General features: G+C 43.9%; 2 protein-coding genes across 2 annotated transcripts; both read left to right on the top strand.

Annotated features, from left to right (window-relative positions):
* The first annotated feature begins 4694 nt into the window (after positions 1-4694).
* LOC115409285 (sodium-dependent neutral amino acid transporter B(0)AT1-like) lies at positions 4695-13101 on the top strand. The gene is made up of 12 exons (XM_030120391.1): positions 4695-4893; positions 5503-5643; positions 6590-6727; positions 6849-7030; positions 7142-7252; positions 8160-8272; positions 8366-8494; positions 8611-8767; positions 8843-9047; positions 11351-11510; positions 12595-12757; positions 12892-13101. Exons 1-12 carry the CDS (start codon positions 4695-4697, stop codon positions 13099-13101), a joined length of 1908 nt encoding a protein of 635 aa, XP_029976251.1.
* Positions 13102-15260: 2159 nt separating this feature from the next.
* LOC115409765 (sodium-dependent neutral amino acid transporter B(0)AT1-like) lies at positions 15261-22090 on the top strand. The gene is made up of 12 exons (XM_030121041.1): positions 15261-15459; positions 19170-19310; positions 19384-19521; positions 19630-19811; positions 20006-20116; positions 20195-20307; positions 20447-20575; positions 20883-21039; positions 21119-21323; positions 21422-21581; positions 21650-21812; positions 21917-22090. Exons 1-12 carry the CDS (start codon positions 15261-15263, stop codon positions 22088-22090), a joined length of 1872 nt encoding a protein of 623 aa, XP_029976901.1.
* Positions 22091-23337: the final 1247 nt, after the last annotated feature.

Here is a 23337-nt window from a genome sequence, read left to right as displayed (position 1 = left end):
TCCTTGACTTGGACTGCCTTAACACTATCACAGTATGTTGCTTCTTCCACTGTACTTTGCTGTCAGGACATAGACTGGTGATGAGCGTTGCTTGACTAATAATACTCTTCCCCAGGTTATTACCTGACCAGCATAATGCTTCCTCCTCTATGCCTCATGCTGGGATGGTGTTGGGCTGGCGACGAGCAATCCCTGACTTGTACGACTGATCCAACACCATCCCAGTATGTTGCCTCTTCCACCATACTTCGTCGTCAAGATGTATCAGACTGGTGATGAGCTTTGCTTGACCCATGATGTTCTTTCTCAGGTCATCACTCTACTAGCATAATGCTTCTTCTTCTGTGATTGTCTAGTGTTGGCTTGGTGAAGAAGGATCCATGACCTGCATTGGCCCAATACTATCTTAACATGTCGCTTCTTTCACCATACTTCGCTGTCAGAATGTATTGGACTGGTGATGAGCGTTGCTTGACTAATAATACTCTTCCCGAGGTTTTCACCCCACCAAAATGACACTTCCTCCTCCATGCCTCATGCTGAGATGGTGTTGGGCTAGTGACGAGTAATCCCTTACTTGGATTAGCCCAACACTATCACAGTATGTCGCTTCTTCCACTGTACTTAGCCATCAGAATGTATCGGACTGGTGATGAGCGTTGCTTGACTCATAATACTCTTCCCCAGGTCATCACTGTACAAGCATAATGCTTCTTCTTCTATGACTGTGTCATGTTGATCTGGTGAAGAAGAATCCCTGACTTGTACTGGTCCAATACTATCTTAGCATGTCGCTTCTTTCACCATACTTCCCTGTCAGGATGTATTGGACTGGTGATGAGCATTGCTTGACCAATAATGCTCTTCCCCAGATTGTCACCGCACCAGCATGACACTTCATCCTCTATGCCTCATGCAGGGATGGTGTTTGACTGGTGATGAGCAATCCCTGACTTACATTAGCCCACAATATCCCAGTGTGTCGATTCTTTCACCACACTTTGCCATCAGGATGCATTGGACTGGTGATGAGCGTTGCTTGACTCAGAATACTCTTCCCCAGGTCATCACTGGACCTGCATGATGCTTCCTCCTCCTTTGCCTCATGCTGGGATGGTGTTGGGCTAGTGACAAGCAATCCTTGACTTGGACTGCCTTAACACTATCACAGTATGTTGCTTCTTCCACTGTACTTTGCTGTCAGGATATAGACTGGTGATGAGCGTTGCTTGACTAATAATACTCTTCCCCAGGTTATTACCCGACCAGCATAATGCTTCCACCTCTATGCCTCATGCTGGGATGGTGTTGGGCTGGCGACAAGCAATCCCTGACTTGTACGACTGATCCAACACCATCCCAGTATGTTGCTTCTTCCACCATACTTCGTCATCAAGATGTATCAGACTGGTGATGAGCTTTGCTTGACCCATGATGTTCTTTCTCAGGTCATCACTCTACTAGCATAATGCTTCTTCTTCTGTGATTGTCTAGTGTTGGCTTGGTGAAGAAGAATCCATGGCCTTGAATTTTCCCAATACTATCTTAACATGTCGCTTCTTTCACCATACTTCGCTGTCAGAATGTATTGGACTGGTGATGAGCGTTGCTTGACTCAGAATACTCTTCCCCAGGTCATCACTGGACCTGCATGATGCTTCCTCCTCCTTTGCCTCATGCTGGGATGGTGTTGGGCTAGTGACAAGCAATCCTTGACTTGGACTGCCTTAACACTATCACAGTATGTTGCTTCTTCCACTGTACTTTGCTTTCAGGACATAGACTGGTGATGAGCGTTGCTTTACTAATAATACTCTTCCCCAGGTTATTACCTGACCAGCATAATGCTTCCTCCTCTATGCCTCATGCTGGGATGGTGTTGGGCTGGCGACGAGCAATCCCTGACTTTTACGACTGATCCAACACCATCCCAGTATGTTGCTTCTTCCACCATACTTCGTCATCAAGATGTATCAGACTGGTGATGAGCTTTGCTTGACCCATGATGTTCTTTCTCAGGTCATCACTCTACTAGCATAATGCTTCTTCTTCTGTGATTGTCTAGTGTTGGCTTGGTGAAGAAGAATCCATGGCCTTGAATTTTCCCAATACTATCTTAACATGTCACTTCTTTCACCATAGTTCGCTGTCAGAATGTATTGGACTGGTGATGAGCGTTGCTTGACTAATAATATTCTTCCCGAGGTTTTCACCCCACCAAAATGACACTTCCTCCTCCATGCCTCATGCTGAGATGGTGTTGGGCTAGTGACGAGTAATCCCTTACTTGGATTAGCCCAACATTATCACAGTATGTCGCTTCTTCCACTGTACTTAGCCATCAGAATGTATCGGACTGGTGATGAGCGTTGCTTGACTCATAATACTCTTCCCCAGGTCATCACTGTACAAGCATAATGCTTCTTCTTCTATGACTGTGTCGTGTTGATCTGGTGAAGAAGAATCCCTGACTTGTACTGGTCCAATACTATCTCAGCATGTCGCTTCTTTCACCATACTTCCCTGTCAGGATGTATTGGACTGGTGATGAGCATTGCTTGACTAATAATGCTCTTCCCCAGATTGTCACCGCACCAGCATGACACTTCATCCTCTCGGCCTCATGCAGGGATGGTGTTTGACTGGTGATGAGCAATCCCTGACTTACATTAGCCCACAATATCCCAGTGTGTCGATTCTTTCACCACACTTTGCCATCAGGATGTATTGGACTGGTGATGAGCGTTGCTTGACTCAGAATACTCTTCCCCAGGTCATCACTGGATCTGCATGATGCTTCCTCCTCCTTTGCCTCATGCTGGGATGGTGTTGGGCTAGTGACAAGCAATCCTTGACTTGGACTGCCTTAACACTATCACAGTATGTTGCTTCTTCCCCTGTACTTTGCTGTCAAGACATAGACTGGTGATGAGCGTTGCTTGACTCAGAATACTCTTCCCCAGGTCATCACTGGACCTGCATGATGCTTCCTCCTCCTTTGCCTCATGCTGGGATGGTGTTGGGCTAGTGACAAGCAATCCTTGACTTGGACTGCCTTAACACTATCACAGTATGTTGCTTCTTCCACTGTACTTTGCTGTCAGGACATAGACTGGTGATGAGCGTTGCTTGACTAATAATACTCTTCCCCAGGTTATTACCTGACCAGCATAATGCTTCCTCCTCTATGCCTCATGCTGGGATGGTGTTGGGCTGGCGACGAGCAATCCCTGACTTGTACGACTGATCCAACACCATCCCAGTATGTTGCCTCTTCCACCATACTTCGTCGTCAAGATGTATCAGAATGGTGATGAGCTTTGCTTGACCCATAATGTTTTTTGTCAGGTCATCACTCTACTGGCATAATGCTTCTTCTTTTGTGATTGTCTAGTTTTGGCTTGGTGAAGAAGAATCCATGACCTGCATTGGCCCAATACTATCTTAACATGTCGCTTCTTTCACAATACTTCGCTGTCAGAATGTATTGGACTGGTGATGAGCGTTGCTTGACTAGAGAGAAAATCTGAGGGGAACATAATGTTGTGAGCCTCACTAAAAGCTAACTTAGGCCACACAGATTTAAGGCTCCAGTAGGATTTTTTTTTTAAATGTCTGGCTTTTTATCATTAACAGTATCAAAGCGGTTTCAGATTTATAGAGTTTTTGTTGTGGCTAAAATCACTCTACCTTAATAAGCATATCATAATTTTTACACCAGCAGTTAAGTGAGACAGTCCCACTTCAAGGATATTCTTTAGATTAATCCCAGAACTCTGGAATACTTATCACCACGAGGAGGTGGGACCCTCTCTGGTTAATTATTGCATTGGAAAAGAACATTGATAAGGTGTTCTCTGAAAATCACTCTTCACAAAATATAACCACACAAATTTTCACACAGTGACTTGAAGATTTTGTGTTTCTGTATTGGATTATTGGAGAAACAAATAGTGTTTGTAAAGAGTTAAATGGAATGCTTGCAGATTGCTGTGCAGTAAAAGGTTTAGATTTCTCAAGGACTGTAGCGAGGTTGGGGTTGGAGCTTGTGATAAACTGTGCTCAGAATAACTTTAATTAGGAGTTGGAAATTTGCATTTTCCACAGTTTCTTACAGCAAAATGACAAAGATTCACTTATATAATCTCTGTATCCAGTTTTAATTTCTTTGTATCTTTTAAGTCAAACTGTTTTAACAAGTTGTTTTCTTCTTTTTCACAAAAATATAAATACATATAAACTTGCCTCTATTTTTTTTCTTCTTAAAAATATTTTTTTCTTGTATAAATATTCACCAGCTCATGAGTCATGCCAAAAAAAAAAGCAGCCTATTGCTGTGCTCATCTTGTGTCATTTATTAACCGTTACGAAAAGGTCTTTCCTCCGTTCCACTATAACTTGCTGACAGACTTACGTAATGCAAGAGAGACAGTAATAGGCTGCTGATAACTCAAGTGTGAGTGCCACAGGTCACTCCAAGTACCTCAGTCCTCTTAATCAGGAAATACAGAGAGGGTACAGGACCAGGAGGGAGACAGAGAGAAAGACAGTCGACAGGTTCTCACAAATAAGGAGTTTTGTTTTTTGTGGTTTTGTTTTCCTTTCTCCTCAAAAGGCTGGAATAGCAACTGAACTCACACGGAGAATAACAGTCGACTGCATTTTCCTCTTCTGTGTCAGCTCGGAGAGTCATCATGAAGCTGAAGTTTCCCAACCCAGGCCTGGATGACAGGATCCCCACTCATGCAGACCTGGAGAGGATGGAGAAAGAGGAGGCTGGAGACAGGCCCAAATGGGACAACAAAGCCCAGTACCTGCTCACCTGCGTGGGCTTCTGTGTGGGACTCGGTAACGTCTGGAGGTTCCCGTACCTGTGCCAGAGTCATGGAGGAGGTAAGGAGCGATGACTCAGACCAGATCTCAGCATATCTGAACATATACAACCCAAAAAGAACCAAATTAGTGTTGCAACAACTTTTTTTTCTTGATGTTAAGCTTTAGTTAATACATTTGAGTAAATGGTATCTGCTTAAATAGATGAAAAAAATTTGAAATAATTCCTTATTAATCTAGTTTGCATATTTTATTTTGCTTGATTGCATTTTGCATTTTTAGCATATTGTGCATATACTTTATTTGTTGTGGAATATAAATCTCATGAGTTTAATTTTACCTTTAAGTTTGCAGTTAAAATAACATGAAAAAAATCCAAAGAACATCAAAGCTTTTATGTTTAAGCAAATAAAATCTCAATGTTTAAATAATTTATTGAAACTGTAAAAACAAATTACTTTATGAACTTTAAAGCTGAGCAAAAGTGAGCGTGAGACTCATGTTCTCTGTTCATTACTGTACTGCGGGTAATAAAACGTCACAAAGCTTTTTACAGTTTATGAGCGTCTTTATGGGATCAAAATATTTACTTTTCTTTGTTAAAGTGCAGAATAAAGAGAATCACGCCACATTTCTGACTCATTACGATTGTTAATTTGGCACTTCCAGGAGCGTTTATGATCCCGTTCCTGATCCTGCTGGTTCTGGAGGGAATCCCACTGCTGCACTTAGAGTTTGCCATCGGCCAGCGCCTGAGGAAGGGCAGCGTGGGAGTATGGAGGTCCATCAATCCTCATCTGATGGGAGTTGGTATGTGTTTGAAGTCCGTAAGCTGCTAAATTTACTTTTATTTTTTTCAAACTGTGTTTAAAGGTAGGTGTTAAAAAATGAAAACAGAGACTGTGAGGCACTGTTGTTTTGGAAATCTGTTGATATGTCCTGTACTACTATGAGGCTCATTCTATGGTGTCAATCATTGAACAGATTGTACGCTATGTACAGTCTGAACTCAGCGTGTCTTGTTTCCTATGCATCTCACAGGGGATAAGCTCAATTCAAAGTTCACCTCATCGTTCACATGGGATGTACCTAGTCTTTTAAATAGCCAAACAACGTTAGGCGTGTCAATCCCTTCAAAGGTCACATGTCCTTCATTTAACATTGTAAATATCACTGCTGCATCACCAAGCAGTAAAACAACGGAAATGGTTCTGCCTGTACATAAAGTGAAATCAGCAGCCATGGTGAAGCTACAGCAGCTCAGAATCAAAAGCTGGTCTGATGTGACAGCTGATGCAGAAAAAGTGAATAATTAAAAAAAACCCATCAATGGTCAGTTTTCTCAATCAGAATTTGAAAATAAGAATTTGTTGCGGTGCAGAGCTGTTTTGGTTTGCAGGTATTCAACAGCAGCAAAGGCAGAAATGAATAAATAAAACAAGCAACTTCAGCTATTGATATATTTTCTTAAGTCAAGATTGCAGCACCTTTGTACGTCTTTGTATCTGTTCAAGTGATTCACTCCGTTGTGGAAAACCCAAGTGATTTTTATTGCCCCAGAGTAAAACCTGGCCTTGTGCGAGGGTCGTTATCGCGATAACCACTCACCACAACTACACAACTTTAAGAAATGTATGCCTTTATTTATTTGTGCTTTCTGTAGCTTTACGCTGGACTTTACCGATAACGCAAGCTAGTCTGAGGCGTGCTGCTGTTGTGGCTGAGAACACTGCGTTTCTCTTTCTCTCTGCTGCAGGTATTGCGTCCTTGCTTGTCTCATTTCTGGTGGGCCTGTACTACAATACCATCATGGCCTGGATCATGTGGTATCTCTTCAACTCCTTCCAAGACCCTCTGCCCTGGAGCCAGTGTCCTCTCAATGCGAACGGGACAGGTATCTGCAATCATCATCTACTGGGGTGTCACTGAGCCTTCAGAGGCCCACTTGATGGTTACTGACTGCTGTGTGTGTCCCTAAACGTGCTATTTGCCATCTGTTTCCAAACCTGTTGCAGGTGTGGTGGAGGAATGCGCGCGCAGCACCACTGTTGACTACTACTGGTACAGAGTCACTTTGAACACGTCCACGGCTATCGACGAGTCTGGGGGTCTGCAGTGGTGGATGGTGGTCTCTCTGCTGGCTGCCTGGACTTTGCTCTATGTGTGTTGCATCCGTGGAATCGAGACCAGTGGCAAGGTATGTAAAAAAAAAAAAGTCCAATTTCTTCCTGCAGGTTCAATTGCTGACATTGTATTGGTCAAATATTGGTGTTTGAATGAGTCTTTCATTCATTCTTTCATTTGTCAGGCTGTGTATATCACCTCCACTCTACCATACGTTGTCCTCACCATCTTCCTGATCAGAGGGCTGACACTCAAAGGCTCCACGGCTGGAATCAAGTTCCTCTTCACTCCAGACGTAAGGAATAATACACATTCAACACAAAACTTGATGGAAATTACCAGTACTTTGATTTTGTTATCTTCCAAACTTTATGATTCTATGCTTAACTTTAAATTATATCATTCAGTCTGTAATTTATCTTGAATTTGCAACAATCGAGCAGAAAATAAAGGGGGGTGGGGCTAAATAAAAGCAAAGACTAAATGCAAAAAAGTTGGTGTTATCATTTTCTGGGATGTTTATTGTGTCCAGACTTTACTTTAAGCTACTTCAGCTAAGATTTGGTAGCCGGCTGCAGGCTAAAACATTTGCTAGTATGAACCGTGTTCTCAAGAGAAACGTGACAGGCACCACATGATAAAAAAAAGAAAAAAAAAACATTTACTCGTGTCTGCAATAAAACATCTCACGGCTGATAAAAGCTGACGCTAAAAGAACAACACAGCTGATGTTGTAAATCTCTGGACAGATATGAACTTCAAAGCCAGCGACGCATAAATCCTGTTGAACAATGCCCCCGAAGACTAATTGTTGATAATTGCCATGATATCAGATTGTCTCACTACTAAATCTACTGACTTTATTATGTTACAAGCCCTCATATTTATATTGAGCACACAGTGTGAAACAATAAAATATTAATTTGAATTAAGATATCAACTCAGCAATGTGCTGTGAGGGAACAAACTTAATTCAGGAGATGAGCACAGTTTATATGTGACTTTGTATTACAAGTGCTTTAGTAACCCTGTTGATAGACCCAGACCTCCCTCACTGCTGGGTTAGCTACACTAAACTGGCAGATTCATAACTGAAAACTGTAATTAGATAATCAACAGTTTCAATGAGATCTCTCTCTCTCTCTCTCCTCTCTCTCTCTCTCTCTCTCTCTCCTCTCTCTCTCTCTCTGATGTTCCTATAGGTGAACGAGCTCATGAATCCAACAACCTGGTTGGATGCAGGGGCTCAGGTTTTTTACTCTTTCTCTGTGGCTTTTGGTGGTCTCATCTCTTTCTCCAGTTACAACTCTGTCCAGTGAGTCGATATCTAAGCAGTATCTTTGGTTAGTAGCTTAGTAGCACCATTGCTCTGGAATCCTTTATATCTTTCTTCATGATATCCTTGCAGCAACAACTGTGAGATGGATGCTGTTCTCATCTCCATCATTAACGGCTGCACCTCGGTCTACTCTGCAACAGTCATCTACTCCATCATTGGTTTCAGGGCCACACAGAAATTCGATGAATGCACTGGAGAGTGAGTTTAAAGTCAAACTTTTAAAACATGATGTGAAGCCAGTGAAGTTCAGGAGCAGTGTGACTCTTGTGTATATCAAACTAAAATACCTTTAATAAGCTATGTTTTTTTTGCAGCAACATCCTCAAGCTGATGAATGCCTTCGACTACCCAGAACAGAACATCACAGAAAACAACTACGATACCGTTCTGAAATACCTCAACCAGACCAGTCCAGACATCATCCAAGGACTGGATTTACAGACTTGTGACATGAATAAGTTTCTCAGTCAGGTCGGTATGCGGCAGATTGATTTATTGTGTAACCAAAGATTGATCATGTGAAATAATGGGTCTGTGCCCCCTCAGGGTGTGGAGGGAACTGGTTTGGCATTCATCGTATTCACTGAGGCCATCATCAACATGCCAATTTCCCCACTTTGGGCCGTGCTCTTCTTCATCATGCTCTTCTGTCTTGGCCTGTCCACTATGTTTGGGAGCATCGAGGGAGTGGTGGTTCCTTTGCAAGATCTGAAAGTCCTGCCTCGATCCTTCCCAAAAGAAGCTATCTGTGGTAATTTTCCTATAATCATTGAATAATTCTCTTCATGTTTGATCCAGCAGGCCAAGCGAATTGCAGTCCAAGCGGTTTTGAAGGCAAAAAACTCGGGTCTGGGGGAAGTTCAGGGAGGCCATGGAAGAGTACTACTGATTGGCCTCAAAAAAATTCTAGAAAACCGTCTCTGCAACATTGCGTGGCCGTCGGGGGCAGTGCTTCTGGATTGGCAAACCGGGGTGGTGGTTCCCCTTTTTAAAAAAGGGGGACTGGAGGATGTGTTCCAATTATAGGGCGATCATACTCCTCAGCCTCCCTGGGAAAGTGCATTCCAGGGTGCTGGAGAGGAGGATTCGACCGATAGTCGAACCTCAGATCCAGGAGGAACAATGCGGTTTTCGTCCCAGTCATGGAACACTGGACCAGCTCTATACCCTCCATAGGGTGCTCGAGGGCTCGTGGGAGTTCGCCCGACCAGTGCACATGTGTTTTGTGGACTTGGAGAACGCGTTCGACCGTGTCCCTCGTGGTGTCTTGTGGAGAATGCTTTGGGAATGCGGAGTCCAGGGCCCCTTGTTAAAGGGATACTTCAACATTTTGGCAAATTGGCCCATTTAGCGCAATTCCTTAGTCATTTTGAACAGCAAACTTACTGTTTTTGTGAGGGTGAGCTGTTGTTTATTCAGAGGCGAGTCGGGGAAGGTTTTCGGGACGGACACAATAGAAGTGAATGGTATTTTTGGTTCCCCTCATCAAACTCATCAAATACAAAATCCAACAACCCCAAAACACTTTGGTGGACACGTTATAATCCACACATTCACTACGCTGTGGAACACCAACAAATAATATTGTAGCGTTACAACACTGAAGCAAATACTGGGAACTACTTTTTCTTTTGAAATCTCTACACCCAGATGCCATATTTAGTAAGTAGTTCAGTCTTAGCAATCTTCACATAAACAACTCAATCTGGTAATTTTGCATTAATATTTCACAGCGTAGTGAATGTGCGGATTATAACGTGTCCACCAAAGTGTTTTGGGGTTGTTGGATTTTGTATTTGATGAGTTTGATGAGGGGAACCAAAAATACCATTCACTTCCATTGTGTCCATCCTGAAAACCTTCCCCGACTCACCTCTGAATAAACAACAGCTTGCCCTCACAAAAAAAGTAAGTATGCTGTTCGAAATGACTAAGGAATTGCGCTAAATGGGCCAATTTGCCAAAATGTTGAAGTATCCCTTTAAGGGCCGTCCGGTCTCTGTATGAGCGGAGCAGGAGCCTGGTCTGCAATGCCGGCAGTAAGTCAGACCTGTTCCCGGTGCATGTTGGACTCCGGCAGGGCTGCCCTTTGTCACCGGTTCTGTTCATCATTTTTATGAACAGAATAGGTGCAGCCAGGGGCTGGAGGAGGTGCGGTTTGGGGACCACAGGATTTCATCTCTGCTTTTTGCAGATGAAGTTGTCCTGTTGGCTCCATCGAACCTGCAGCATGCACTGGGGCGGTTCGCAGCCGAGTGTGAAGCGACAGGAATGAGGATCAGCACCTCCAAATCTGAGGCCATGGTCCTCGACCGGAGGAAGGTGGTCAGCCCTCTCCAGGTCGGTGGAGAGACTCTGGCCCAAGTGGAGGAGTTTAAGTATCTTGGGGTCTTGTTCACGAGTGGGGGACGGATGGAACGTGAGATTGACAGGCGGATCGGTGCAGCGGCTGCAGTGATGCGGTCATTGTATCGGTCCGTTATGGTGAAGAAGAAGCTCAGCCGAAAGGCGAAGCTCCCGATTAACCGGTTAATCTACGTTCCCACCCTCACCTATGGTCATGAGCTTTGGGTCATGACCGAAAGGACAAGATCCTGGATACAAGTGGCTGAAATGAGCTTCCTCTGTAGGGTGGCTGGGCGCTCCCTTAGAAATAGGGTGAGGAGCTCGGTCACTAGGGAGGAGCTCGCAGTAGAGCCGCTACTCCTCCGCACCGAGAGGAGCCAGCTGAGGTGGCTCGGGCACCTCTTCAGGATACCTCCTGGATGCCTCCCTGGGGAGGTGTTCCGGGCATGTCCCACTGGGAGGAGACCTCAGGGAAGACCTAGGACACGCTGCAGAGACTATGTCTCTCGGCTGGCCTGGGAACGCCTTGGGATCCTCCCGGAAGAGCTGGAGGAAGTGTCGGGGACAGGGATGTCTGTACATCTCTGCTTAGACTGCTGCCCCTGCGACCCGGTCCTGGATAACCGGTGTAAAATGGATGGATGGATGGATGGATGGATGTTTGATCCAAAGAGTCTGACCTTGCCATCTGTTTGTGCTTTTTTTCAGGTCTAACTTGTGTGATTTGTTTTGCTATTGGACTCATTTTCACTCAGAGCTCTGGGAACTACTGGCTTGCTCTTTTTGACAAATTTGCCGGCTCCATTCCCCTGCTGGTCATTGGATTTTCTGAAATGGTTGCTGTCATCTACGTCTACGGCATTGATCGGTGAGTCTGTCGGCACTGACACTGTTGACACCAATAGAGTCAAACTGCAAGAAAGAAACTCTCTTAAACCTAATTTACACTCAAGGACAAACAGAGGCTTGTGTTGCCTCGAGTGATGTCAAGTGTGCATACCACAAGGGCTGTGATTGGTCGGTTCTACTACATCACGGAACACAATACTGGCTTGCTCTCAAAGCTACAGTTCACATCGTCAATGCTAATCTTTGTGCCAGAATTGTTCCTTATGACTGGAAAATTAACACTACCAACAAGTTTCATATGGTTTTCTGACCAATTCTGCTCCGTCACTGGTATTATGGAGGTGAACTAGTTTGGGGGTGCATACAACCTCGATGCCCAATTTCCTAAGAATTACATTAAATAACATAATATTTGGTTAAATAACTACAAAGACCAGGTTAATCAAACATAAAGCCTGTGGGCCAAAACCGGCTCCAATTCGGCCCTCAAAATCACCGATTTTTTACATTTATGTTGTTCTTAAGAGTAGCAGGCACAACACAGCACTAGCATATTGTCAGCACAGTAAGAGAAATCAGCCCTAAGCTCTAAAATAGTTCCAGGAGCAGAGGCAGTTGCTTAACAAGCTGCATCTCTTTCCTGATGTTCAGTGAAGCTAACAACAGTGCTCAGACATAACCTGGAATAACACAGCATTGTAATGAGACCTTGGAGTCCAGATAATGTCTTAGTCGCCACATAGGAGAGATAAAAAGGTTCAGAGTGTGCCCTACGGTGAAACGGACTGTGGCAGGCAATGAGCACAACAAGTATCTGTTTCTATTCAGTTTCAGTGATACTGTTTGTGAAAGCAGAAATAGACTAAATCATGATTTGTATTATATGTAAATGATAATAATAATAATAATAATAATAATAATAATAATAATAATAATAATAAAGCTTTATGGTGTATTTTCAATATATTAGGTCCACTTCCAACATTTGCATGTTGAACTCACACGTTTCTTCATTTACTGTAACCAATGAAAGCAAAGTGTGAATGCTATTTAAAAAAAAACATTCAACTACAATATATCTCCTTCTGTTTGTGTCCCAACAGCTTCAACAAGGACATCGAGTTCATGGTCGGCCACAAACCCAACATCTTCTGGCAGGCGACCTGGAGAGTGATCAGCCCATTAATCATGATCTTCATCCTGGTGTTCTACTTTGTGACCCAAGTCACGGGCAGTCTCACCTATTTCGTCTGGGACCAAGAGGCGGTGAGTGTGCTTGTTAGGTTTAGCAGTACAGTTTGAAAAATGTATATTGGTCAAATTATAACATTTTTAGAGTTTACGGTTAGAAATTACTCATCGGATTGAGAAAAAAACATCCTCCTCCATTCTGGCCACAGGAGGAATTCCCCACCCTGGCTGGACGTGACTATCCCAACTGGGTCTACGTCATCGTCTTCCTCCTCGCCGGAGTTCCCAGTCTCGCGGTTCCCCTCGGCGCCCTCTTCGTGTTCATCCACAGAAAATGTTGCAAGAAGGACGACTACAGGGATGATAAAGTGGAGACGATCTCTGCTAAACTGGAAATGAACGGCAGAACCAAGTTTTAAATGCATTCTCCATCACCGTAATCACCAACATGTTATTATTCATCAAGGTTGTGCCGCACCTCCCTTCCACTGTCAGGCAATGTGATTATAGCCACACCAGCCATATAACAGGTGTTTATATTATATGAAGTGTAATCCCAAGTTGTTTTTTTGTGTGTGTACATGTGTTTGAAGTAGAGTATTGTTGGTGTTGTTTTCACTATGTGCTGAGCTTCCTCGATTGGTCAAGTTGTTCGACAGCTCAGAGAGGGAACTGTGACTAATGAGTCTGCTAAGCAGCGCTGGTCCCAGATAACCTCTCTGAAGACGAATTTACAAAAATATTTGTGCACTTAATCAGTTTGAATTGTGGATGTTAAAAAAATAAACAACTGACAGTGATATATATTTGGGTCCAAACCCTTACGTTTTTTTTTTTTTTTAAATTGCAAGTCTAAGAGGAAGACAGCTGCGCTGTGTTGTAATGATGAGAGACTTCTGTCCGAGTTAATATTTCACCAGTTAGACTCCTTGCTGGAAGACTTTCTGGGCCTGAGAGACTTAAGTTTACAGAATATGGAATATGTGGCATATCGACCAGATCATATAAAACACTGGGAAGACTTTATGCTAACTAAATAACATGATCTGTAATCCTTAAACGGTAATTGTGTGTGTTTTTTAAAGTGTTTAGATTGTAGGTACAAAGTGGCTCAGCCTTCAGCAGAGTTGCTGCTGCTGTTGTGAAGAGGGGGGTGTCCTCAGCGGGCTTGCTGCAACTTTTCTTTAGAACTTTCTCACATTATATTTTGTGTTTTCAATCAGATTTTGACATTGTGTCCAATCATTTGCCATGTTGTCCCCCTATTCTTTGTGGCCGGTTTCAGTTGTATTTGCTGTAATGCTTCACTGTTTAACTACCTCCACCAACAAGCCCAATCCCATAGTATCGCATTTAATTTTGAACTTTGGCTCAATTCATGCAGTCGCTTCAAGCTGAACTCAAGCAAACTGCGTGATATTAAATTCTTCTTATGTGATCACCTTCAGATTGAATGCCAACAGAGAACCATTTAACTGTATGCTTCATGCAGGATCTTACACCAGCGAATCCTTCTGTGGAAAGTTCTCTCCGGGTATGTCAGGTTCTTCTCACAGTCAAGTCAGCACCTCAGGCTAATAAGTGATTCAAAAGTTCCCCCAGGCATGAATGTGTGTGTGTGTGTGTGTGTGTGTGAGACTGTCTCCCTGTGTTTCTGCCTGGTGTTGAATAGCGACCCCTACAGGTTGGAGCCTTAACTTGGGCATGGAAGATAAATGGACAAATAAGCCTTGTATTCTTTTGACGATGAATGCTGTATGTGTATGTGTGTGTGTGTGTGTGTGTGTGTGTGTGTGTGTGTGTGTGTGTGTGTGTGTGTGTGTGTGTGTGTGTGTGACATTGACAAGTATTTCTGCACATTGTATTTGTATTATGAAATTGTTTCACTTGAATAAAACAAATCTGTAAAACTCAAACTTTACACTTGAATTCATTTTGAATTGAGGTAAAAGTCTTTGTGCTTGACAGTTTCTCACCATTAAACTCTGGGATAGTTTAGTAACAGGGCCTAAATGAAGCAGTAGCGTTATTAAGAACTACTACATCTTACACAGGTCTTATGTTGGAGAGAACTTCCGTGAAAATACTGATTTTCTCGTGTATGAGTTCGGAAAGTTTTTATCTTGTGTTTTTGAAGCAGACAAACTGGATTGCTGAGACTTCAGGAAGGGGGAAAAAGTGTATAGGGTCCATTGGGTAATCTGTAGCAGATAAGGCATGTGCTCGTAAACTCTTTTCAACTTTGCCGAATACTGCCATGTGAATGTTCATGCTTATACATTAGCTCGGGACTCTACTTTTCCAGTCCCCACTTGCAACTTTTGGGATTATTTCTTAACCCTGTCACGGTTTGATGGATGGTGTCCAGTGATTTGTGATTTGTGGCTCTGAGGATGCACGGATGATGGGGCGGATACGAGATGCAGGCTGAAGAAGAAGATATAAGAACAAGCTTCTGCTGGGAGGGGACTAGAAGCGCTGGTGGGACCGTTCGTTAGAGGAACAACTGATCTTCAAACAGAAGCCTTACGCTCAAACTCCGCTGAGTCAAAGATCCTGTGCAGAAGTGGGGTCCGCAATGGAAATGGTGGTCATCAATCAGCAACTGGAAGAGAGGATCCCCAGCTATGAGCGTCTGGAGGAGGCAGAGATGGATGAAGCTGCGGGAAGACCCAAATGGAGCAACAAAGCCCAGTACATCCTGACCTGTGTGGGCTTCTGCATCGGTCTTGGGAACGTTTGGAGATTTCCTTATCTGTGCCAAAGCCACGGGGGAGGTAAACTATGAAAGGAACACTACATCTACACCCAGATTCTTTAGTTTGTTGTTCCAGAGCAATTTACTCAAAAGTGTACTAATTTTGCTGATGCTACAAATTTAAATATATGTCCTTTATTTGAGTAAACTTTGACAAAACTAATTATCTTGAGGCCGGGCTGCTTTCCCTCTGTTTTGGAAGTCAACATATAGCCACTCTATTTTGACATATGTCTGAGAGATAAAAATGCTGCTCTTTAAATAAAGTTACTGGTTTTCTACTCTCTCAGCTCGAATGCAAGTAAAATATATAACTTAAGTAATAAATAAATGAATAAATAAATGGATTTAACATCAAGTAAGGATTTGCAGGATAGAGTCTTCTTGGCCGATCGTAGTAGTTAACAATATGTAAACTTAAGACGGAACTAAAGAGGCTGTGGAAAAAGTTTTGCTATGCGTTTGTTCTACATCCGCGGAGCCCTTAAAGCAGGGGTCGGCAATTAGATTTGGCGACGGGCCACTTTTTTTTTTGGGCACTTCAATCGCGGGCCGGGGGTTGGGGCTCGCGCGCGCGCGTCCATCCGCGGACCGGAGAGCGGGGTGGGGGGGATTGGCGGAGGCGGCGGCATACATCCGCGGCTCGCGTGGTGGAGGGACAACGGTGGCGGCCGAGGCATGCACCCGCAGACCGGGAGGGAGAACCGTAAATTCTGGGTGCGTGCGTCCGCTCGAGGGCCCGGGGTAATGCGTGCGGTGTTGGAATCCTCTCGCGGGCCGGATTGGACGGTTCGGCGGGCCGCTAATTGCCGACCGCTGCCTTAAAGGGACTTTTTTTAAGGGAGTTTTACGCGCGTCCTTAAAACTTTTACGGGCGCGTAAAAGTTTTAAGGACGCGCGTAAAGCTCGCGTAGAACTTTAAGTGCTCCCGTCCGCGCACAGCTCAAATCCTCGGACCGCGTTGCGCTTACCCCGATCGCACTGGTATATTAATGCTCCAGAGCGCCACAGAAAACCATAACGGACGCTAACTTTGAGGAGTGACTCTCTGAACACACGGGTCCTCAAATATCAAGCGATCAGGGCACACGGCCATATGAAAGACGGAATCTGTATTTATCAGTATGATCGTGATCGTATGGAAAGATGAACTCTCACGGCCGGTCTGACATCGTGTACGCAAGTTTGAGTCCGTGCGGATTTGCGGTTCAAAACACAGAAAAACGGGACGGAGCGTGAAAATAATTTTAAAGCAAACCTCGAAAATGTCATAAAGCAGAAGCAGAACATATTCAGTACACATTAAAAATTAAAAGAATAAAAAAGTTAAATATTGCTCTTGCGGAATATCTAATAAATTTCCCCATTGTGGGATTAATGAAGGATTTTCAACTTTTAATAGCCCCGCTGCTCCATCCTGCCACGGAGAGGAGCGCAGTTTTAACCTGTGCGCAAAGACGCACACGCGCTTCTGCGGAACGCAGCTTCAGACGCTCAGACCCAATATATAATAAAATGTCCCCTTGTAGGATTAATGAAGGATTTTCAACTTTCAATAACTCCGCAGCTCCATCCTGCCACGGAGAGGAGCGCAGTTTTAACAGTGCGCAAAGACGCAAACGCGCTGCTGCGGAGCGCAGCTTCAGACGCTCAGACCCAGCGGGAGAAACGCTGCTGTTTTAACCCCGAAAATATGTGTGGCTTTATTTTGGCTTGTGAAATTTTACACAATATTGCATTTGCCGATGAAGCGAATTTTGATAACCCGGCGCCACGAGAGGACGCGATGTGGGAACCGGCGGAGTCTCCACCGGAGGCCGGACGGAAGAAACGGGACCTGATGAAACGATTCTGAAATGTAAATATACTCTAAAGTTTAGCAAATGACTTGTTTAATCAGTGATGTGATGCCAGTAGTCTAGAATTAACAATTTAGCTGAAGAGAAATTAAATACAGTGGACGTGAATTTAGTTCAGTGATTATTTGATTTGAATCCAGCCTGGTCGCCATTGCGGCCAATAAACGGCAGATTTCTGTTAATCTTTCTCGAATCTCCGCCGTGATGACGGCCGGTCTCGGTCCAGCAGCACCGGCTGTATGTTATTGAATATGTTATTTCTAGGCTATTGCAATCACATCACTGATTAAATAAATTATTCACTAAATTGTAGAGTACATTTACATTTCAGAAGTTGTTCATCAGGTCCCGTTATCTCCGTCGGGCCTCCGGTGGAGACTCCGCCGGAGTCCCGTTATCTTCGTCGGGCCTCCGGTGGAGACTCCGCCGGTCCCCACATCGCGTCCTCCTCTCGTGGCGCCGGCGCATCAAAAGTCACTCCATCGGCCAATGCAATATTGTGTAAAATTTCACAGGCCAAAATCAAGTCACGCATCTTTTCGGGGTTAAACAGCAGCGTTTCCCCCGCTCGGTCTGAGCGTCCGGAGCTGCGCTCCGCAGCGTGTGCGTCTTTGCGCACTGCAGCGCTCCTCTCTGTGGCAGGATGGACCAGCGGAGTTGTTCAAAGTTTAAAAAATCCTTCATTAATCCCACAAGGGAAAGTTTTATTAGATATTCCGTAAGAGCATTATTTTATTTTTTACCTTTTTACTTATTTATCTGTACTGAATATACCACTTTTTGCGGTCTCGGTCTCGCAAAGTCCCGGACCGTCTGAGCGTCTCGAAGGGTTTTATTTGCGGCGGGTGGAAAATTTCTAAGGTTGGACGCTTCATCATTCTTCCATTTCAGTGCGTTTATGTCGCAGCTCTTCCAGGCAGGGACGACCAGCAGGATTGTCTTTTGAACAAAAGTTTCATTTTTAGGCCAACTTGCCAACATTTAACCGAAAAACTCTTTCACCTGCGCCTCCTCTCATCAGCAGTCTGTCTGCCGCGATGCTGCTCTCTTGCACCGCAGTGAGGCGTTCAAAACTATTGGAAATTCACAATGTTTAAAGTAATGAAGAAATGACAGACAAAAAAAAAAAAAAAATGCAAGTGTCTGTGAACCTTATGCAATATAAAACATACTTGAACCAGTAAAATGTACTTGCTGCGTAGACAAGATCATTGCACTAGTTTTAAGATTAATTTTCTTTAGGGGACGTATTATATATTATTTTTTCACTTTGTGAAGAGTTTCTTACAGTGGCATGTGTTGCCGTAGCCTCATTATTACGTTCAAATTTGAAAACTGTCTATTTCCTCCCTGTCTTGCTACGCCACATTTTGTGAATATGCCCGCTGGAACGGTTGCGTGTGAGTTGGGTCCGCTTATCCTGAAATCAGCAGTTTAACTCCTCCCCCTGACTGCCCCCACCTTGTGTGAGAGAGAGTGGGCGTGGACAGACGCGTTCACGTGCACACTGGGAAGCAGGCTCAGAAACAGCCTGTTCTGGGGGGGGGGGGCTCAGCAGAGCGACTTTCTAGACAGCTGAAACTCCGAACAAAGGATGAATTTGGAACAAACAAACTTAAATACTATGTTTTTGGACTTCTGAGACCTAAATGACGTGACTGAAAAATAGCATATGTCCCCTTTAATTTAGTGTTGATGGCTTCAATGCAGTGTACTATTTGAAAGATGATATGGTCATCCCATTAAAAACTGGCTGGAACTGTGACGTATGTACAAATATGCATTTTTAGCAACAGGAACCAGAAGTCATGGATCATTGCTTCAAAAAATATACATAAAAAAAAAAAAGTTTTTTTTTTGTTTGTTTCAGGTGCCTTCTTGATCCCGTACCTGATCCTGCTGGTGCTGGAGGGAATGCCTCTCCTCCTGATGGAGTTTGCCATCGGCCAGCGTTTGAGGAAAGGCAGTGTTGGGGTGTGGAGGGCCATCCATCCCTCTCTGACTGGTATTGGTACGTAACCTATACGTTGTAACAAAACGAGAGTCTTCTCATCAGTGTTGCAGTAAATCTTGCTGTTTCTCAGGTATCGCCTCCATGCTCGTGTCCTTCCTGGTTTCGTTGTACTACACCACCCTGGTAGCCTGGATCATGTCGTATCTCTTCAATTCCTTCACCGACCCACTGCCATGGACCCAGTGCCCGCTCATTCCCAACAGGACAGGTAGTCATTTGCATCAATTCAACCCAGATTTAAAATCAACAAATCCATCAATCAGAGCAACCAAACATTTTCTGTCTTTCCAAACTGTTTTCCCTCTTTCTCTTCCAGAATATGTACCAGAGTGCCAGCGGAGCTCCACTGTGGAATACTACTTTTATCGACAGACTTTGAACACCTCTGCCTCAATCGCAGAGTCCTGTGGCATCCACTGGCCCGTGGTGCTCTGCCTGCTATCTGCCTGGTCAATCATTGCAGTGTGCTGCATCAGGGGTGTGAGCACCTCTGGCAAGGTTAGTTGTCTGCTAATTTGGCTGTCACACCTCATGGGAGTGTGGAGGATTTCACACCAGCTAATCAACTGAACAAGCGCTTTGTAAAAACACACATCATTTTTATGCTAAATGGCTGAAAATCTGAACTTGAAAAACATATTGATCAGCAGTTTTTTTTCTCCTCTTTTCTCTTTTTCTTGTCTTGACCTCAGGCCGTCTATGTCACAGCCATCCTGCCTTACATCGTGCTCGGTATCTTCCTGATCCGCGGATTGACGATGAAAGGTGCCGTCAGCGGGGTGCAGTTTCTCTTCACACCAGACGTACGGTTTCACAGTTTGAGAAGAAAAACACAGACTGTACTCTGAACGTATGCAAAACCGCGTATTTTTCATTTGCAGGTGGATGAACTGCGTAATCCAAAGACTTGGCTGGATGCAGGCGCCCAGGTTTTCTATGCCTTGGGTTTGGCGTGGGGAGGCCTCATCTCCTTCTCGAGCTACAACTCTGTGCAGTGAGCAACTGGATTTTCACAGATTTTTTTTTTTTCAATGCCCTCAGTTTCAACGATCAGTTCAAACAGTCACATACAAAAAATATGTTTCTTAAAGTCAAATCCAGCGTTTTGATCCTTACATTTTTCTTTTCCAAAGCAACAACTGTGTGCAAGACGCGGTGATCCTGTCTGGCATAACTGGCCTCACCTCGATCTACGCTGCGACAGTCACCTACTCCATCATCGGAGTCATGGCCACTGAGAAGTTTGACACATGTGTCAATGAGTAAGTGCTATATATAAGGTCAAGTTTTAAAATCAAGTCCTCCAAGTCAAATGACCACAGTGGTCATTAGCTCATGCCCCACACTACAGCCAGGAGTTTGGTTTTAAATCAAGTGCCTCCTAGTGGCCATGTAAGTAATGGCACGGATGCGTCACAGATGGATGGAGTTTTTTTTGTGTGTGTGTTTGTTTTTTTCTTTTCAGGTAGACCGCTTTGGACCAGGTCCAGATTGAAAATCACTGAATCTGAATTTCAGTTAATTTATAGAAATCCAGAGCTTACTGATCATCTTTTGTTGCCTCCCTAGGAACATCATTACATTGGTGAATGCATTTAATTTTCCGGAGGGCAAAATCACAGCAAGCAACTTCGAAGTCGTCTACGATCACCTGAACGCCTCCTTTCCTGAAGTCGTTCTGGATTTGAACATCCAGACCTGTGACATGCAGAAACTTCTCAGTGAGGTGAATGTTAAGATGATGATCAATCAGATTTCCGTCTCGTTCATATCACAGGGGCTAACCTGGATTGTGTCTTCTTTAGGGGGTGGAGGGAACAGGCCTGGCCTTTATTGTTTTCACAGAGGCCATCACCAAGATGCCCGGTTCTCAGCTCTGGTCTGTCCTTTTCTTCGTAATGCTCCTCTGCCTGGGATTGTCAACACTCTTTGGTAACATCGAGGGAGTTGTGGTGCCTCTGAAAGACTTGTACATTTTCCCAAAACATTGGCCTCATGAAGCCGTGACAGGTAAAATCAAAAACTGATTCAGAAAAATTATTTCAGATTATTTTTATCTGTGTTCTCTTATGATGGGAGATCCTGTGCCTTTTTTTTCTTTGTTTCAGGACTGACTTGCCTGGCCGGATTCACCATCTGCCTGCTGTTCGCGCAGAATTCAGGATTTTACTGGGTGACCCTCTTTGACAACTTTGCTGGATCTGTGCCCCTGCTGACCATTGGACTTGTCGAGATATTCGCTGTGGTTTACGTCTACGGCATCAAAAGGTTAGCGTTCGTTGCTTCGTCCTTCCGGGTTTTGTGTAGCATGACTACTGAAAATTCCTGTCTGGCAGATTCAATCAGGACATCAAGTTCATGGTCGGGAAAGCGCCTTCCGTCTTCTGGCAGATCACATGGAGGGTTGTCAGCCCCCTGATCATCCTGGTCATTCTGGTCTTCTACCTGGTGAATGAAACCAAAGAGGAGCTCAGCTATTCAGTCTGGGACATCAACTTTGTAAGCTCCCAAAAGTCATGATTAATTCAGAAATCTGCTTTAACGTTCACTCGTTACAACATCCTTAATATGACAAATATGTCATACTGTTTTCTGGATTACAGGAGGACTTCCCGACTCTGGCGTCTGTCCCGTACCCAGAGTGGGTCAAAGGGGTCATCTTTCTTTTGGCTGGAATCCCAAGTCTGATGGCACCATTGTATGCATTCTGCCGGTTGATCATTGTGTACTTCCAAAGAAGGTACCAAAAGATGCGTACAGCAAAGCTTTCCAACTGATTTACAGCCACACATGGAAGAAAAGAATGTTCAAGCGGCTGAAATCATGTAACATACATGCAAGATTTAAAAGCACGGATGTGATTAAATAGATTCACAGTTTTTGAGTTTCATTGAAGAATTTGTACCTAATAGTGCTGCTGTTTTAAACTCATACCTGAATACAATCACCCTACAGAAGCATTAAGACAAATCTAATTTGGTGTTCAAATACCTTTAAATCATGTTGTTGCATGACATGTAACAAACTAATGTTTATTGATTAATTACTGTGAACACAATTTAATTTTGATGAGTAAATATTTAGTCTTTACCATCCATGAACAGAAGAGGGCAGTGTTGAGTCACTGCAAAGGTCACTATGCTCCTCTCTTTTAGATCTTTGCTGCTATAAAGACTTATCCATTGAATTATGATGAATTACAATGCAGAAGTGTCACTAATGATTACCAACTTTAGGTAGATGGCTGGAGGTACAGTTTGTATAGTTACACACTGTGGTTTGGCTGAAATGGGAAACAATACAAATATGTGCTTCTTGCATTTCATCATTAGATTGTTGAAAAGCAAACAGGGACACCCAAGTTACTGACTTGATTATTTGTCACAGGAGAGCAGACCTTGAGTATTTTTTTCAGTGAATGAATGAATGAATGAATGAATGAATGATCTATAATTCCAAATTCGACTTTTGACTTTTACCTTGTCAAAAGTGCTTCTTTTAATTGAGCTGTGCTGTTGGATGAATTACATATTGCACACCATGGTACATTGCTATACCTAACTTTACACGTAAATCAATTACAACTGGCTGGGATCACCGATCCACAACATGACACGCTCACTTGTGCTCCGCGCCTCATCCACATACCCCACCTCACAACCATGTCAGACATGCGGTCAGCCTCGGTCTGTCTTCAGACTGTGGGCAGGGCAGAGCACATGCCACTTCTACATGGGAGGTCCAGCCTGGACCCGAACCCAAGTCACTCTTCCTATGAGGAGAGACCACAAACCACTACACTGCCACCGGTGAGTACACTACAGCAGTGGTTCCCAACCAAGGGGGCCTGACCTCAGGCAGTTCATGGAGGTGATAAAGTTCAACAGTCTCCCAATTGGTAAGTGCAACAATAAAACCCTCAACACTGCTGCGCTGTTTGACTCTATGCTGTGGCTTTGCTGATGTGCTGTGTTATTGCATTTTTAAAATGGCCTTGAGCTTGTGTTGTGCATTTTTTGCGGAG

This window comes from Salarias fasciatus, chromosome 22 (genome assembly GCF_902148845.1).
Source record: "Salarias fasciatus chromosome 22, fSalaFa1.1, whole genome shotgun sequence".
Taxonomy (NCBI): domain Eukaryota; kingdom Metazoa; phylum Chordata; class Actinopteri; order Blenniiformes; family Blenniidae; genus Salarias; species Salarias fasciatus.
Note: the sequence above shows the minus strand (reverse complement) of the source record. Positions and strands in the feature narration are given on the sequence as shown.

Excerpts from the sequence above, each read along its gene's own strand:
- LOC115409285 (XM_030120391.1), top strand. The coding sequence starts at position 4,695 with ATGAAGCTGAAGTTTCCCAACCCAGGCCTGGATGACAGGATCCCCACT. Across the intron at positions 8,495-8,610 it reads TTCGATGAATGCACTGGAGA|CAACATCCTCAAGCTGATGA; the intron begins GTGAGTTTAAAG and ends TTTTTTTTGCAG. Across the intron at positions 8,768-8,842 it reads TGAATAAGTTTCTCAGTCAG|GGTGTGGAGGGAACTGGTTT; the intron begins GTCGGTATGCGG and ends GTGCCCCCTCAG.
- LOC115409765 (XM_030121041.1), top strand. The coding sequence starts at position 15,261 with ATGGAAATGGTGGTCATCAATCAGCAACTGGAAGAGAGGATCCCCAGC. Across the intron at positions 19,522-19,629 it reads GCTCATTCCCAACAGGACAG|AATATGTACCAGAGTGCCAG; the intron begins GTAGTCATTTGC and ends TTTCTCTTCCAG. Across the intron at positions 21,040-21,118 it reads TGCAGAAACTTCTCAGTGAG|GGGGTGGAGGGAACAGGCCT; the intron begins GTGAATGTTAAG and ends TGTCTTCTTTAG.